This window comes from Trichomycterus rosablanca, chromosome 16 (genome assembly GCF_030014385.1).
Source record: "Trichomycterus rosablanca isolate fTriRos1 chromosome 16, fTriRos1.hap1, whole genome shotgun sequence".
Classification (NCBI taxonomy): domain Eukaryota; kingdom Metazoa; phylum Chordata; class Actinopteri; order Siluriformes; family Trichomycteridae; genus Trichomycterus; species Trichomycterus rosablanca.
The window spans coordinates 9,933,132-9,952,400 of record NC_086003.1 but is presented as its reverse complement, the minus strand read 5'-3'; the positions used below and the strand labels follow the sequence as shown (position 1 = coordinate 9,952,400).

General features: G+C 37.2%; 1 protein-coding gene across 4 annotated transcripts in view; it reads left to right on the top strand.

The window, feature by feature from the left end:
- Window positions 1–7,393: 7,393 nt before the first annotated feature.
- aggf1 (angiogenic factor with G patch and FHA domains 1) overlaps window positions 7,394–19,269 on the top strand; it is a 65,749-nt gene continuing 53,873 nt past the window's right edge. For 2 of the 4 annotated variants that reach the window (XM_063012202.1, XM_063012201.1), the window contains exons 1-3: window positions 7,394–7,706; window positions 14,108–14,356; window positions 16,541–16,640. In XM_063012202.1, the coding sequence (XP_062868272.1) occupies window positions 7,623–7,706; window positions 14,108–14,356; window positions 16,541–16,640 (433 nt within the window). In that variant the 5' untranslated portion in view covers window positions 7,394–7,622. The remainder of the gene's footprint in view (window positions 7,707–14,107; window positions 14,357–16,540; window positions 16,641–19,269) is intronic. The other 2 variants (XM_063012200.1, XM_063012199.1) reach the window with 2 other exon arrangements.

Below are 19,269 nucleotides of genomic sequence, written 5' to 3'. Positions count from 1 at the left end.
GTGAAAACTAGAGAGGTGTATTTCATGAAGAAAATGCGTGATTGTAGCTCAGCAGTGATACAGTATGTGGGGAAGGTTTTAATACTTTTGGTGGGAGAGGTAATTGTGTGTATGCAATCACATAGTTGGTGGGGATGCAAATACTTTTGCTCAGATAGGAGAGTGTGTGTGAGTGAGAGTGTGTGCAAGCACATATTTGGTGGGGTGCTAATACTTTGCTCAGACAGTGCATTGTGTGTGTACAAGCATGGAACAAGGGATGAGGGAAAAAGAAGAAAGATTAAGTAAGAGTAAGTGTCAAAATTACTTTAAATTTGTAGTGGTGGCCCTGACCTGAAACAGTATATTTAACTTAGGTTGCTAAGGTGTTGCTAGGTGGTTGCTATATGAGCAAAAACATATTTTAAGTGTTGTCAGAAGAAATAGCAACATTACAAAATGCTAAGTGCTTTACCATCCCAACTGTTCTTGGAATATGTTGCAGGCCTGAAATACAAGAATAGATTTTTTAATTAATACTTGTACTCTTGCCAAAAAGAGGTAAAAACAAGAATTTGTAGGAGTCTGTAACTTCAGGCAGTAACTAGCTGATGTTAGCTAGCTACTTACATTAACATACAGTGTTTTCTGGTTTGCGCAACTGCAGCCTTAAGCTGCAGCCAAAAAAGACAAGTAATTGTATGGTCCATTTTAGGGGTGTCTGAAATCGTATTATTTGCACTCTGGATGATATTAACAAATAAAATGAAATTAAGCAAACAAAACATAAAATATATTGGGTTAGTTATGTCTGCAATGTAATTAAAGTCAAAGTACTGTAAATGTAAGAAACACTGCATTTTTTATGTGCATTTTCCATACTGTCCCAATATTTTCAGATTTAGGGTTGCAAATACACTAAGACACATTAATATGAAGATTAAATATTGTAAAATACAATTTTACACTTTTTTTCCCATGCATTTTAACACACACATACAGCATAAAATGTATTATAAAAACAGCAACATCAATTTGTATTTAATGTATTGTCAAATAACAAATAATTATAATTTGAAATCAAACATTAACAAGTATTAAAAGACTATTTGGTCTCTTTTTGTGTAATTTTAGTAACACAGGTACAACATCAGCATTATTGGCAAACAATTATTTTTACTTTGTATTACAGTATCGCAATTTACAATTATTACTACATTTTAAATGTTTTGAATGCTAATTAAATTATAGATATTTTCTTTTTCTGTCTCTTTTGTACATGTTTTTACTGATATGGTCTCATTGGCATAGTTGAATTTTAAATTCTGAATAAAAAAAAAAATTTAAAAATAAAAACACAACACAACAGCAATACTACTGCTAGTATTACTAATAATAATGTTTCCTGTAGAGTGCTGAAGTATTTAATACATAAACATAGAATTTGAACACATTTTGAAAAAAATTTGCATTGAATAATGCCATAATTGTGCATCGTTACCACAAAATATCATTTTTTTCTTCAAGGTGCACATTTTAAGAAGTGCCTGAGGTGTTTGTTTTACCCTTTTCTTCTTTTTCCCGATTTTTTCGATTTTCTAATTTTCTCTTACACTTTTCCCCCGTTTTCTTTGTTGGACTATCCGCTTGTTAAGTCGTGACGTGTCGACCTTATGAAACGTCACATCCGGGTCCAAGTTGGCTGAGACCCCTCGTATTTTCAATATACCATAGTGCTGTGTCCGAGTCGGAAAAAAACTACCCAACTGTCTTTCTACCGCTTTTCTTGCAATTAGATATCATGAAGTAATATTTTAGTTCATAATTTAATGTAAACTGTCAAATTGTATATTCAATTTTTCACCACTGAGTGAGAGAGTGGGGGAGGGGCAGCCACTATCTACTACAAAAAATGCTGTTTTGTGTGTGTGTGTGTGAGAGAGAGAGGCATCGAGAGGGAGACAGGGGGAAGGTTTTAAGTATATTAAAAATGCTGTGTTAATGATATTAAATCAAGTTTAATTATTGTCGAGACCCCTTCACACTGCCTTGAAACATGTCAAGTCATGTCAAACTGTCATTGAATAGTCATTGAATAACAAGCTGAATAAAATATGTTTTCCAATAAATAAACCTCAAACAAAATATCAGGGTTACACGCATACAACAAAACCACTTGCTGTTTCATCATCTGTCACCAAACCAAAATTGTGCTACTCAGTAAAATTAGCTTGCAGTTCTGTTGTATGAAAAGGCACTTTTCCTTTCATGCATTCCTTTAGAGCTAGAGTGACCACTGGTCTCTTTACTGTTGTTTATTAAAGGGGAAACATGAAACTAGTCAAATGGCTTGTTGTTTTCACATAAGTGAAATCACACCCTTGGCCAAATTCACTCAATTTAATCGGTGTCAAAGATAGCATTCATCAGACAAATTGCTTGTCTTAAATTAAAATAATTGCAAAATTGCTAAATTAATTTGTGTCTCTGCGCTTAAGAGAAATTGAACATAATAATTTTGAAACAATACAAATTCAGAAACATTAAGTAAGGGCCTGAATCGCATATTTGCAACAAAACGTCCGTTATGAAATATGGTAGCTTGCCTGGCAATTTGTAGGTCCCTAGAAAGTCAAGGAGCCATGGTAAACGACTTCTATGGAAGTCAAGGGCCCCATAGCAGGGGCCCTCGTGATCAAGGGCCCTCTAATGGTATGCCCTGCTCTTCTCTAGGGCCCCCTGGTAGGGGCTCTCATAACCAGGGCCCTCTAAAAATATGCCCCCCTCTTTCCTAGGACCCCTAATAGCCAGAAGTCGAAGTCAGAGCAGTACCACAACGCCTCATCCATTTTCATAAGAAGCCCAAAAGCATGGCTAGGGCCCCCAAAAGCATGGCTAGGGCCCCCAAAAGCATGGCTAGGGCCCAAAAGCATGGCTAGGGGCCCCAAAAGCATGGCTAGGGCCCCCAAGAGGCCCTGGGGTCAAAGTCCTAATAGTCAGAGGATCCTTAAAATGGAGGGCCCTCGGAAATAAAAATATATTGTATCATAAATGTTGATAGGCATCGCAAAATGTTTTGGGCCAGGGCCCCCCCGGGGCCCCCTGACCTCAAGGGCCCCTGGGCGCTGGCCCCACTGGCCCGGTCAGTAATCCAGCCATGGTTCTACCTTGGTCATGCATCCTGCACTTAGGTTCATATTTGTTCTTGCAGGTGCAGGGCTTCACATCACTCTTCAGTATACAAAAACATGTAAAGTTGATTAATATATTAACAGTTTAAAAAAGTTGTTAGCAATACACTTAAACACACTTAAAACATACTTTATAAAATTAATTTGTTTTTCATTAGGTTTCATCTATGTGAACAATTCCACGTTCATCACAAGCCCACATGTCATCTGCACCCACACCAATGAAATAATTCCCAGATTGCTGCAACCCAAAGTCTGCAGCCAGAGTCTGTTGTGACAATTTGACTAACAACTTGGATCTTAAAAATACATCCATTTGGAATTTTTGTATGTCACTACTGAAAAGCAAGTGAGTCCATTTGGAAAATTCCCAAAAACAATTTCCACTTTGCATTAATACTGAGGGATCTAAGTCTATAGGTTTTTTGCCCTGGTTCATGGCCCTGCCCTTACACATTTTTTAATAATTTTATGGACTGTAGACTGAGAGTAAAAACACAAAATCTAATTTAAGTATTCTAATGTTAAAGAGTGCAGTGGCCTACAGTATCCTCAGTGCATGGCCATCAACCACAAAGAGGATGCAGATAAATGCATAAAACTGCACAACCTGTTTGGCAGCTGGAGTGAAAAACATGTTTGTTTAGAGCCTTTGCTTTATTAGCTAGCTGGCCCCATCTCAAATGATGTCTATTCCCTACTAAGGGAAGTACTAAAAAATAACATTTTAATAAATATTAAGTGTGAACTAGAGTTATTTATACTATTACTGAATACCAATGGCTTTAAACATATTGTGCACTAATTGGGTGGATCTTCATTTAATGTCTAACACAGTGCACTACATAGGGCAGAGGCCACTGTTTGTTAAAACAGAAAGGAAAACACTTTTTTTTCAACACTCAAATTTATCAAGAACAGACTCAAGAGCAAGTTGTCACAGGATCATTTGGAAGCTTTAATGCTTACAACTACAAAAAGAGACATTTTGATGTCCTTAGTCACAGAAACAACATGGGATTGCAGAGGAAAGTGGTCTGTTCAGAAAATTGCTATAATAATAATGTATATGTATAATCATTTAGTTACTTGTGTTTTACTTATTCTAGAAATTAGTCTCTGTGACATGAAATTTTCACATGGCGGACTGATGGGGAGCTAGGTGTTTTCACTTTGTAGTTGCTATGAATGCAGTGGGCCAGTCTAGAAAAAGTCCAAGGCTAAATTTAGTTCCAGTCCAGGTAGGGCTAGGTATTTTTGAGGGTTCATAGTTTTCTGTCATTTTGTCATTGGTCATCAAAAATGCACTTTATTCCTATTGGCCATTTTGAGTGTGTGGGTGAAAAAAGCTCCAAGACTGTAAATAGTACTTGAATTAAACTGTAAAAAAAACTTTAATTAAAGAGAGAATTAAAGAGTCCTAAAAAGTCATGACAAAAGAACAGAAGTAGACAGAACAGAAAATAGCAAACAGTGAAAACTAGAGAGGTGTATTTCATGAAGAAAATGCGTGATTGTAGCTCAGCAGTGATACAGTATGTGGGGAAGGTTTTAATACTTTTGGTGGGAGAGGTAATTGTGTGTATGCAATCACATAGTTGGTGGGGATGCAAATACTTTTGCTCAGATAGGAGAGTGTGTGTGAGTGAGAGTGTGTGCAAGCACATATTTGGTGGGGTGCTAATACTTTGCTCAGACAGTGCATTGTGTGTGTACAAGCATGGAACAAGGGATGAGGGAAAAAGAAGAAAAATTAAGTAAGAGTAAGTGTCAAAATTACTTTAAATTTGTAGTGGTGGCCCTGACCTGAAACAGTATATTTAACTTAGGTTGCTAAGGTGTTGCTAGGTGGTTGCTATATGAGCAAAAACATATTTTAAGTGTTGTCAGAAGAAATAGCAACATTACAAAATGCTAAGTGCTTTACCATCCCAACTGTTCTTGGAATATGTTGCAGGCCTGAAATACAAGAATAGATTTTTTAATTAATACTTGTACTCTTGCCAAAAAGAGGTAAAAACAAGAATTTGTAGGAGTCTGTAACTTCAGGCAGTAACTAGCTGATGTTAGCTAGCTACTTACATTAACATACAGTGTTTTCTGGTTTGCGCAACTGCAGCCTTAAGCTGCAGCCAAAAAAGACAAGTAATTGTATGGTCCATTTTAGGGGTGTCTGAAATCGTATTATTTGCACTCTGGATGATATTAACAAATAAAATGAAATTAAGCAAACAAAACATAAAATATATTGGGTTAGTTATGTCTGCAATGTAATTAAAGTCAAAGTACTGTAAATGTAAGAAACACTGCATTTTTTATGTGCATTTTCCATACTGTCCCAATATTTTCAGATTTAGGGTTGCAAATACACTAAGACACATTAATATGAAGATTAAATATTGTAAAATACAATTTTACACTTTTTTTCCCATGCATTTTAACACACACATACAGCATAAAATGTATTATAAAAACAGCAACATCAATTTGTATTTAATGTATTGTCAAATAACAAATAATTATAATTTGAAATCAAACATTAACAAGTATTAAAAGACTATTTGGTCTCTTTTTGTGTAATTTTAGTAACACAGGTACAACATCAGCATTATTGGCAAACAATTATTTTTACTTTGTATTACAGTATCGCAATTTACAATTATTACTACATTTTAAATGTTTTGAATGCTAATTAAATTATAGATATTTTCTTTTTCTGTCTCTTTTGTACATGTTTTTACTGATATGGTCTCATTGGCATAGTTGAATTTTAAATTCTGAATAAAAAAAAAAATTTAAAAATAAAAACACAACACAACAGCAATACTACTGCTAGTATTACTAATAATAATGTTTCCTGTAGAGTGCTGAAGTATTTAATACATAAACATAGAATTTGAACACATTTTGAAAAAAATTTGCATTGAATAATGCCATAATTGTGCATCGTTACCACAAAATATCATTTTTTTCTTCAAGGTGCACATTTTAAGAAGTGCCTGAGGTGTTTGTTTTACCCTTTTCTTCTTTTTCCCGATTTTTTCGATTTTCTAATTTTCTCTTACACTTTTCCCCCGTTTTCTTTGTTGGACTATCCGCTTGTTAAGTCGTGACGTGTCGACCTTATGAAACGTCACATCCGGGTCCAAGTTGGCTGAGACCCCTCGTATTTTCAATATACCATAGTGCTGTGTCCGAGTCGGAAAAAAACTACCCAACTGTCTTTCTACCGCTTTTCTTGCAATTAGATATCATGAAGTAATATTTTTGTTCATAATTTAATGTAAACTGTCAAATTGTATATTCATTACACGTGTTTCAAGCTGTTTTTAATTTACATGTAATATGTTCATATAATTTACATGTGATATCCTGGATTTTTGATTTTTATAAGCTATAAGCTATACTGATTAAAAGTAAAACCAAAGAGTCAGAAATGTCAGTTTTCATGTAATGAATTAAAAATATGACCGCTTACCTCTTGATGAGTTGACATGAAATTAAATAATGACATGAACTAGTGTACTGCACATCTTGTCTATATATATATATATATATATATATATATATATATATATATATATATATATATATATATATATATATATATATATATATATATATAAAAGACCTTTTCTCGTCCAGATCGCTATTGAGAAGGACTAGAAGTTTATGACTCGTGTTTGTAAACCCAATTTCCAATGACAGCGACACAGAGTTCCATAAGTTTTCCACAAACATTATTTATTTTAACTTTCTTCTTAAATTGGCTTATCCATTAATCCAAGTTTCTTATAAAAACAAAATAAAAACTCAATATGTTCGCAATTGGCGTATAACAAACAAAACTACGGTAAAAAATCTATTGCTCCGCGTCCTCTTTCTTTCCGTATATTTTATATATATTTTCCGTATATAGAGCCAATACAATTCTGCCCTCTTAAGGGCTAACCAAATAGGACTAATGAATAACAGCATACATTGATTACCAGGAAAAATTATCAATAGTTAAAATACCAAGTCTCCACTTCAAATAAGTATTATTTAACCAAACAGGAAATATTTATGACAATAAACATAGAAAATTACAATTAGTGCAATATTGCTTTTACAATATATATAAAAAGGTTCAGAGGTTCAGCCTTATCTTATCTTATCATATCATAGTTGTTGGACCCGGAAATGGTCCGAACGTCACGTGTGACGTCAGACTTAACAAGCCCATTGTTCGACAGCCGAAAAAGCTCATCACACCAAAAACATTTGACAGGTTGTTGGCACACGTCAATGAACGTAACAGTTACGCGAATCGCGATGTGTATTTGGACTTCCGAAAATGGCGGCGTCGGTGGAAGTGGATAATGGATACGCCTGTTTTTCACGTTGTAACTTACCTTATTTTCAAACAAATTTGCACTTGTATGTGCTGTGCTACAAAACCACAACATTTATATGTTGTTTATTTATTACTTGCAGGTTGAGCTAAAAGATAAAACAAATGCATTGAAGAGTTTGAACAAAAACGTGGCAACAACGGTGAGTGCTGTTGGCTTAAACAACTGACTATGCTAACGTGCAAGACAAGACTTTTATTAGTATTAAGCATACGTAAGTTATGAAAAGTAGAAGATGTAGATAAATACGATAATAACACCAATTACTAAAGCAGTCGTTCACCACCCCATCCCTAGTGCGACTGTTGACTCAATACAGTTCTTGATTACTAGACCAGCAAGCTTTAACATTCTGACCGGATCTCTTTACTTTGATTAGCATGTTTAGTTGGCGTCTGCTAAATATAAATATTAGTTAACCCTCACAGTAACCCAACCAATTCGTTACCTAACACATGACTTGATTGCGGGGCCAGCATACTTTAACACACCGACTGTATCTGGTTTTTTTATTTTTTATTAGCGTGTTTAGTTAGCACCTGCTAAATGTAAATATTAGTTAGCTCTCTGAACTGTTTGTAAAATTTTCCTCTGAATAAAATATACATTCAGAATGATTAGTTTTGCGTAGTGTTTATGTTCACCTTAATGTTTAGGAAACTGAGGCGCTATACACAGGGGGCCAAAAATTTATACACACTTTAATAGATGTTATCTATAGATATTTTCAAAGTTGAATCAATTTACGGTAGCAATGTGTAGTATGTTCCAAGGTGACTTATTTTCATCCCTTGATGCCTGTATGATTTTTGTATTATAGCTAACCTTTAACCCTCCTATTACCTTCAAATTTACTAACACCTTTTATGCTTGGGGTCAATTTGATCCCAGCAATTTAAGTCTCCAGAAAATGATTATAATTAAAATTGTTACCCAAATTTATGTCACATACTTTTTGTTTGTTCATTGACCACCTAAATAACCTTTAAAAAATAAACAACCCCCCGCCCACCCCGTTATACATCCAGAATACCTGTTGCGCGACTATGAAGAAATATGCAGATCACCATCAAATCTCATTGATTGACCTAAAATTGGAAGTAGAGATCTTTTTGGTGTTTTAATGGATTTATATGAGTGACATATTTTTGTTATCTATAACATTTGGAATGAAAAACAATTTCTGTTATATGGAATAGTATCCTGTTTGGGGTCAATTTGACACACACAATTTCAAAAATTTAGAAGGATTTTATTTGTAAAACAGATCATCATTATGGGCATGTATTGTCTGAAAGGACAGAGCCCACAAAATGCAATTAGACATTCATCCACAGTCACGTTGGGGCCTGGATTGTAAAGAAAGGGTAATCGCTGAACCCACTTGTCCCATACATCCCATATTGCTTGTCAGTTTGTCACGCTCTCGTTAGCCCTGCCTTGTTTCTCCGTCATCAAAGCGTACGACACAGGAGAAAACATGGAATGTGTTTAGAGACATGGTGGCTGGAAATATTGCCCTTCCAGTGTCAGCAGCCCAAAGACTTGCTGTTGCTTTGCCTTTTGACTTGTGCACTCCCGCCAAAATAAGCAACCCAATGTAGGCTTGCAAGTGGGTCACATCCAAGTCTTTCCAACTGTCCCCATACACGTGCCTCCCCTCTAACTTTGTCATCTCAAGTATATCCTTTTCAATTGATGGTGTCATGAAGAGCTCAAATGCTGATTTTATGTTTTGGACATGGCTGACAGTGTATCTGGTGGGGTCTGGAAGCATTTTGTTGACATTAGCAGCACTAAGTCTGCCTTGTTATTCCAGTGGGGAGACAGACCATAATAACTTTTCAGTTTTGGAAAGTAGTGTGTTTGCTGGTGGTTAAGAGACAAAAGAAGGGTCAACACTGAGGGTCTCATTCTTATCAGAGGAGGATGCCTAATAATCCGGGTCCTCCTCAACATCATCCTCTGTCTCTATTCGCAGAAACCATATTTTCCTGTCCCCACAGCATGGGAAATATGAAAAATCTTGCAAGGATGATGTTTCCCCCTCCCCCAGGTTGTATTAGTGTTTCTCGCACTACTACAGTTATGGTTATGTGAGGTTAGGGCCTTAAAGTTTTTTGAAGATTATAAAATTGCATGTCATAGTGACCTCAATATCTTCCTAAACAACCAAAACAAATGTGTGTAAAATGTTGATATTTTTTATATGTTTTATACAGCTAAAACAGCCTGGGGTCAAATTGACCCCAAAGAACACCGATGCGTACAACATGTGTATAGGACATTGAAAACATAACATCATGTTAATTTTATGTTTACCCAGTTGTCCCCATTAAATTAGGAAAAGTCATCAAATATGAAGCAAAAAAAATGATGTCAATCATTTATTTAAAGACGTTAAACATTGAACGGGGTCAAATTGACCCCAAAGGTCACCTGGAGGGTTAAACAGGTTTTTTCTTTTGTTGAAGTGCATATACATTATTTGGCCTTCTCTTCTGTGTGGAGTTAGCATGTTCCCCCTAGTCTGTGTGGGTTTTGTCTGGGAGCTCCGGTTTCCTCCCACAGTCCAAAGACAGGCAAGTAAGGTGAATTGGAGATACAAAAATTGTCTGTGACGGTGTTTGACATTAAAACTTGAACTGATGAATCTTGTGTAACCAGTAGCTATTGGCCCTGTCATGAGTGTAATCAAAGTGTGTAAAACATAAAGTTAAAATCCTAATAAAATAAAATAAAATAAATAAATGTAACCCTTTCTAAATATACAGTTTAAGTGCAACAACTCAATGCATGATCACAAAGATTACAAAGATCTTACACAGTATGACAGGGTTTTGTCTGCATTAGTCATTTTGTCAGGTAGTTGAATTATGTCTAAAAGCAAAGCACTATAGCTGCGTCCGGAATCGCATACTTCCATACTCAATAGTACGCGAAATGAGTACGCGAGAGCGGTTAGTATGTCCGAATACATAGTATAAATAAAGAGGTGTACCCGGATAACATACTTATTGGGCAGCCATGTTTGAGTATGCAAGCGATGCACACTTGCGGTCCCCTAATGTATCCCATAATGCAACTGGAGCTGCGTAGGCGTTCAAAGCGGAATAAGAAACAAGAAAGATGGCGGAAAACGGAGTCCTCTGTTCACAAGTGTAAGTAAGATAAATAAAATAAAACATTTTAAAGACGAATAAATAACAAAAACACGATAAATATCCAAAATTTTGGCGAGTGGGGTTTGTAATGAGTCTGTAACTATGGTGATATTACGTCATCACGTCCTTACGTCATCACTTGACGTTGGCAAGATGGCGCATGTAGTACGTAGTGATGATGTGTGCATACTGCATACTTCTGTACTGAAAGTATGTACTTTTTTACCGGCCGAGTAGTGCATACTTCCTCCGATCTAGTACGTACTCTGTAAGTATGCGATTCCAGACGCAGCTTATGTCTGTTATTCTGTAAAGCAGGCACTGCCCATCACTTAGCTAATACCACCATTAAGATGAAACGTGGTGGTGGCAGCATGCTATGGAGTGCAGACAGGAAAACTGAATGGATTCATGCAGCTAAATGCAGAAACATCTTTGAAGAAAACCTCCTCCAGATTACATGCACTCCCAGACTGGGGTTATAGTTCACCTTTAAACATGACAATGACCCAATGCATACAGTCAGTGGATTGACTTTGGTGCAAGTATCTGAATGTTCTTGAATGACCTGAACAAACCAAGACTTAAACTCCAAACAAACATCTTTGGAGGTGACAGTAGAAAGATGCTTACCATCCAATCTAATTGATCTTGCAAGGATCTGCCATAAAGAATAGGACAAACTTTCCAAATCTAGGTGTCCAAAGCATTCAGAGACCGAATAAGAAGTCCTGCAGATGTTATTGCCAGGTGCAGCACTGCTGTCGATTTGCATACTAATTAACTACTGCATTAGTTTGTTTTATTGTGTGAAACAAATGTTTATCTTAAATACTGTATACTTTAAATATAAAATTTCTTGTGCTCTTTAGAATAGTGCATGATGTGCACTAGTTTTTCCCTCACGTTTAGAATCAGTTTCTAAAATATGTATGGTCTTGAAAGCAAAGATTGGAATATGTAATTATTTTTCACTAAAAATTAAATCACCCAACACAGAAATTAAGCAATTTACATACTTCTTAAATAAAGTGCCAGTTTTGCACTTATTTCTATTTACTTTAAAATGGCAACAGCTTTCTTCTGAATTCAATAACAAATTTACTGCAATATATATATCAGCAATATATATATTGCTGAAACTACTAAAATCGGGTTAAGAACTGTCCCAACGCATTATTAAAAAGTGGAAGGACAGTGGGGAAACATCATCTCCAAGGAAGGAATGTGGTCGGAAAAAAATCTTGAATGATCGTTATCGGCGATCACTTAAACGTTTGGTGAAATCAAATGGTAGAAAAACTACAGTAGAACTCAGGGATATGTTTAATAGTGAAAGTGAAAGCATTTCCACATGCACAATGCGAAGGGAACTCAAGGGATTGGGACTAAACAGCTGTGTAGCCTTAAGAAAACCTCTTGTGGGTGAGGCTAACCGGCAAAAACGGCTTCAATTTGCTAGGGAGCATAAAGATTGGACTCTGGAGCAATGGAAGAAGGTCATGTGGTCTAATGAGTCCAGATTTACCCTGTTCCCGAGTGATGGGCGCATCAGGGTAAGAAGAGAGGCTGAAGTGATGCACTCATCATGCCTAGTGCCTACCGTACAAGCCTGTGGGGGCAGTGCTATGATCTGGGGTTGCTGCAGTTGGTCAGGTCTAGGTTCAGCAACATTATGTGCCCAAAGAATGAGGTCAGCTGACTACCTGAATATACTGAACCACCAGGTTATTCCATCAATGGATTTTTTCCTCCCTGATGGCACGGGCATATTCCAAGATGACAATGCCAGGATTCATTGGGCTCAAATTGTGAAAGAGTGGTTCAGGGAGCATGAGACATCATTTTCACACATGGATTGGCCACCACAGAGTCCAGACCTGAACCCCATTGAGAATCTTTGGGATGTGCTGGAGCAGACTTTGCGCAGTGGTCCAAATCTCCCATCATCAATCATCAATACAAGATCTTGGGGAAAAATTTATGCAACTCTGGACAGAAATAAATGTTGTGACATTGCAGAAGCTTGTGGAAACGATGCCACAGCGAATGTGTGCCGTAATCAAAGCTAAAGGCGCTCTAACGAAATATTAGAGTGTGTGACCTTTTTTTTGGCCAGGCAGTGTATATATACACACATACAGGGTATTTGCAGAAAGTATTAAGGTAAATAATATTAATATACACAATGGATTATTGCCCTTTATGTGATGAATTGAGTAAACACATAATGCAGCTTTCAAACTATCATTCCATTCATCTAATTTAGATTCTAATCAAGATTTATTCAAAACTTATACTACCCATGTGAATAAGTAATGGTCTCCTAGACCTAATAACTGGTTGTGCCACCCATAGCAGTAACACCTGCTTTTTCTGTGTATCCCAGCTTCCTTGGAAGTCAGGGTCAGAGCGCAGGGTCAGCCATTGTACAGCTCCCCTGGAGCCAAGAGCTTTAAGGGCCTTGCTCAAGGACCCAACAGTGGCTGCAGTGACAATAGGATTCAAATGCCATAAACAGGTTTATGCATATTTGATATAACTGCAGTCAAGGTTTTAAGCTATTTTCTCTAACAGGCTAGGAACCTACAGCAAAAACTGTATTTCATGTGAGAAAAGCTTTGACAAGAGCCAATTCTACAGCAGCAAATGTGTTTTAATTCTAGCTTGAAGTGTTTTTACAAAATAAAAGTGATTGCTTTTACAGTAAGGTCGGTATTTATAAAAAATCACTTCTTAAAAAGGGTTGCTAAGATGCTGTTTTTTACCTTAGGTATGAGATACAGATTCAGACTATATAAGATATACTGTGGATTTCAAAAGTTATTTGACTTCTTGACCTTTTGTGCATGTTTATTGTGGAGTTTCCTTTATTTTCACTCTAAGTTGAAACATGTGATGGTAGCAACATGTTATGAGGATTACTCAGCAGCATGGATGGGTACAAATAAATGCAGCCAAATACAGGAGCCTCTTAGTAGAAAACCTCCCCCAGAGCACCTGCAAACTTATACTGGTCCAACAGTTCACTTTTCAACACTTGTTTTCACTTTATCAATATAGGTGGTTATTGTCTTGTTGATTTGATTTAAAATAGATATAATTTTTGGCACCAATCTACTATTGAAGTGTGCATATAGTCAAGGGGTCTGAACACTTTCTGAAAACACTGTATGTTATGATAAAGTTAAAGGTATAATTATCCAGCAATTCCTGCTGGATCAATGTTCTGGTACATTATTTCTGTTTTATTTTTATTGCTCTTCAAACGCAAGTTTGGTTTCTTTATTAAACATGGAAAATGTTCTCAACTCTTAATCTTCCATAAAAATAAATATATTGTGTAGACATTTTTAAATGTAAGACTGCTTTTCCACAGGTGGAGGAAATGTCGGGATTTGAAGTGTTGAACCTAAAAAAAGACCACCTCCTTGATTCTGAGGTATCAAGTTCTGGGTCTGGGTCAAAGTTTGCAGATCAGAAGTCAAAGATCAAAATGGAGGTGGAAAAACTGCAACAGGAGCTTAAAAAGTGTCAAAGTGAACTTCATAAAATGCAGAGGCAGCTTGAACAAAGTGTAAGGCTTCAAGAGATCACAGAGAGCTACAACCAAGACCTGAGACTACAGGTAATAATTCCACTAATAAAATATGCACTTTATGCAATAGTGCTTGAATTAAAGCTTGAAACTTGTGTGTCTGTACAAATAGAAGTGCAACAACATTTTACTGGTATTTAGTTATAAAAAAAATGAAAATTCAAGCATGTTCTCGGTAGTATTACACTTTAAATAAAATTATGGAATCACACTACTGGGTCATTTAGTTTGTTTACATGCACATTAATATTCTTATTAGTATCCAATTTTTGCATTAATTGTATTTTTTGTTTGCATTTCCCCCCCATTTTTTCTCTCGATCTTGTCGTATCCAATTAATCAATTGCATTACACTTTCTCTCTACTGATGTTGACCTCCACTTTGTGACTAACACACACCTTCGACACGCATGCAGTAGCCGACTGCATCTTTTCACCTGCATGAAGCGGGTTCATATGTGGATCATCTTTGTAGACGGAAAGTCACAAAGATCCCATTATCCCCCGTCTCTGTGCAGGCGCCATCAATCAGCCAGTAGAGGTTGTGATTGCATCAGTTCTGAGGAATCCCCTCCAGCACCCTCCATGTGAACGAGTCAATCATTGTTCGCGTAGGCGCCCAGCGTGCCAGTACCAGAGTTTGAGATGTCAGCTCTGGTGTGCTATCGTGTTTTACCGCTGCACCACCTGAGCAGCTAATTGTATTATTTACAATCAGATATCAGAAAAGGTTGGGACAGTATGGAAAATGCAAATAAAATAAAAATGCAGTGTTCCTTACATTTACTTTGACTTTAATTTGATTGCAGATAGTTTGAACCCAAGATATTTCATGTTTTGTCTGGTCAGCTTCATTTCATTTGTTAATATACCTTCATTCCTGCATTTCAGGCCTGCAACACATTCCTAAAAAAGTGTGGATGGGGGCAATTTAGGGCTAGTAATGAGGTAAAAAAAAAAAAAATAATAATGATGTGATTCCAAACAGGTGATGTCAACAGGTGATTGTAATCATGGTTTGGTAGCAGCATCCAGGAAAGACTGAGTCTTTGATGAGCAAAGATGGCCAGAGAATCTCCAGTTTGTCAACAAATGTGTGAGAAAATTATTGAAATGTTTAAAAAACAATGTACCTCAAAGAAAGATTGGAGGGGATTTGCGTATTTCTCCCTCTACAGTGCATAATATCATTAATCGATTCAAGGAATCGGGTGGAATTTCAGTGCATAAAGGCCAAGGGCTCAAGCTTAAGCTAAATGCCCGTGACCTTCAATCCCTTCGACAGCACTGCCTCAAGAACCACCACTCAATAATAGCTGATATAACCACATGGGCAAGGGATTACTTTGGCAAACCTTTGTCAAGCACTACAATACGGAGTTACACACACAAATTCCACTTAAAACTTTACTGTGCAAAAAAGAGGCCTTATGTTAACCATGTCCAGAAGCGATGTCGACTACTCTTGGCTCGGAGGCATCTAGGATGGACCATCACACAGTGGAAACGTGGTCAGATGAATCAACATTCCAGGTCTTTTTTGGAAAATGAATGCCGTGTGCTCCATGTGCCAGGGTCTGTCATGGAATGGGGCTTTGTCAGTGCCCTTGGCAAAGGTAAATTACATTTCTGTGATTGCAGCATTGGTGCAGAAAAGTACATTGAGATATTAGAGCAACATATGCTGCCTTCAAGACGTCATCTTTTCCAGGGACATCCATTTCTTTGGAATGTGTTGCAGGCCTGACATGCAGGAATGGCTGTTTATTAATAAATGAAATGAAGTTGACCAGAGAAAACATGAAATATCTCAGGTTCATATTGTCTGCTTTTTTTTTTATTTGGAGTTGTAAATGGTTTGACACACAGTATACTTTATCACAATCCTACTAATAGGTGTCATTGTTGGAAGGGTTTTATGCCATTGTAAATTTTCTTGAAGTTGCATGGTACATCCTTATTTCCCAGACTAAACCATTGCCTAATTTTCCAGAAGTATAGTTTAGTGTTTGAATGTAGAAGAACATAATGCACATCAATCATTGTGTTTATCCAGCGATCTTACTGTTTTTGTGTAAGCACGAGCACAAAAAATAATCCATGTTAACATTAAATAAAGAGGATCCACATTTTTGTAGCAACATGAATAAGTGTTATGCTTAGGGATCCCTCCTCTACCCCAAATGTTGCATTCCTCTGTCCTTTGCATGGTAGGTTGAGAAGTTAAGTGCTGAGCTTCATGAGTGGAAGAAGAAAGAAAGAAATCGAGTGGAATCAGAGACTCAGACTGAAGAATACAGATGGACAGAAACAGGTGATATAGTGAATGTTTATATGAAAGTATTCTACCACACAGGTGGCGCACATGTTTTATGAGAAATTACCAATTCCTAAAAACAGAAAAGGTGATTCAGAATTACTTGGAAATGTAAACATTTCTAACCATCTGTTCATGTTTATATTTAATTAGAAATATCAAATTAGATTAGGAGGAGGAGGAGCAACTCTATCTTTTGTATCAGAAGATAACATTCAATTCTGCTCCAAAGTGGGGTGGTTCATGTTTTTTTTAAATCGCAGCATTAATATGTTAGTGTTTTGGTGTTCTAAATTTGAATATTTATACAGATGCAATTAAAATGATTCAACCCCTATTGCAATATAGGCTTCTTAGCAAACTTTCATCTGTTGCATTAAACCAATCAAACAAGAACAGTTGAAATAGCTCAACACAGTTATTATAACAAGTGACTTCTCCAAATTAAACATAAAATGCCACTTTTAATAACTACTGCAGTCTGAGAATTATTTAACCCGCTTACAAGCTGCAAATATGATGCATAGCTAGACACCGGCTTCTGGCAGCATTCCTGAGGAATCTTAGGCTATTCCTCATGGGCTATGGTCTCCAGTTCACTAATATTCTTGGGTTTGTGTCCTGCAACCCCATTCTTCTAAACAACTGTGATGGCCACTCCAGAATCTTCCAAGACTTGTTCGGAAACTTGGACTTTGAGGTATGCTTGGGATCACTGTCCTGTTGAAAGGCCCAATGATGGCCAAGCTTAAGCTTCCTCACAGAAGCCATGACGTTTTCTCCTGCAGGTTTTCAGTGCCTGGGGAAGCAGAACAGAATCTTCAATGGCATATTTATGTGGCCATATATTTATATATATATATACAGTGTATCACAAAAGTGAGTACACCCCTCACATTTCTGCAGATATTTAAGTATTTCTTTTCATGGGGCAACACTGACAAAATTACACTTTGACACAATGAAAAGTTGTCTCTGTGCAGCTTATATAACAGTGTAAATTTATTCTTCCCTCAAAATAACTCAATATACAGCCATTAATGTCTAAACCACCTGCAACAAAAGTGAGTACACCCCTAAGAGACTACACCCCTAAATGTCCAAATTGAGCACTGCTTGTCATTTTCCCTCCAAAATGTCATGTGATTTGTTAGTGTTACTAGGTCTCAGGTGTGCATAGGGAGCAGGTGTGTTCAATTTAGTAGTACAGCTCTCACACTCTCTCATACTGGTCACTGAAAGTTCCAACATGGCACCTCATGGCAAAGAACTCTCTGAGGATCTTAAAAGACGAATTGTTGCGCTACATGAAGATGGCCAAGGCTACAAGAAGATTGCCAACACCCTGAAACTTAGCTGCAGCACAGTGGCCATGATCATCCAGCGTTTTAAAAGAGCAGGGTCCACTCAGAACAGACCTCGCGTTGGTCGTCCAAAGAAGCTGAGTGCACGTGCTCAGCGTCACATCCAACTGCTGTCTTTGAAAGATAGACGCAGGAGTGCTGTCAGCATTGCTGCAGAGATTGAAAAGGTGGGGGGTCAGCCTGTCAGTGCTCAGACCATACGCCGCACACTACATCAAATTGGTCTGCATGGCTGTCACCCCAGAAGGAAGCCTCTTCTGAAGTCTCTACACAAGAAAGCCCGCAAACAGTTTGCTGAAGACATGTCAACAAAGGACATGGATTACTGGAACCATGTCCTATGGTCTGATGAGACCAAGATTAATTTGTTTGGTTTAGATGGTCTCAAGCATGTGTGGTGGCAATCAGTTGAGGAGTACAAAGATAAGTGTGTCATGCCTACAGTCAAGCATGGTGGTTGGAATGCCATGGTCTGGGGCTGCATGAGTGCAGCAGGTGTTGGGGAGTTACATTTCATTGAGAAACACATGAACTCCAATATGTACTGTGAAATACTGAAGCAGAGCATGATCCCCTCCCTCCGTAAACTGGGTCGCAGGGCAGTGTTCCAGCTTGATAATGACCCCAAACACACCTCTAAGACGACCACTGCTTTATTGAAGAGGCTGAGGGTAAAGGTGATGGACTGGCCAAGCATGTCTCCAGACCTAAACCCAATAGAACATCTTTGGGGCATCCTCAAGCGGAAGGTGGAGGAGCGCAAAGTCTCGAATATCCGCCAGCTCCGTGATGTCATCGTGGAGGAGTGGAAAAGCATTCCAGTGGCAACCTGTGAAGCTCTGGTAAACTCCATGCCCAGGAGAGTTAAGGCAGTTCTGGGAAATAATGGTGGCCACACAAAATATTGACACTTCAGGAACTTTCACTAAGGGGTGTACTCACTTTTGTTGCCGGTGGTTTAGACATTAATGGCTGTATATTGAGTTATTTTGAGGGAAGAATAAATTTACACTGTTATATAAGCTGCACACAGACTACTTTTCATTGTGTCAAAGTGTCATTTTGTCAGTGTTGTCCCATGAAAAGATATACTTAAATATCTGCAGAAATGTGAGGGGTGTACTCACTTTTGTGATACACTGTATATATATATACTGTATATATATATATATATATATATATATATATATATATATATACAGGGGTTAGACAAAATAACTGAAACACCTGTCATTTTAGTGTGGGAGGTTTCATGGCTAAAT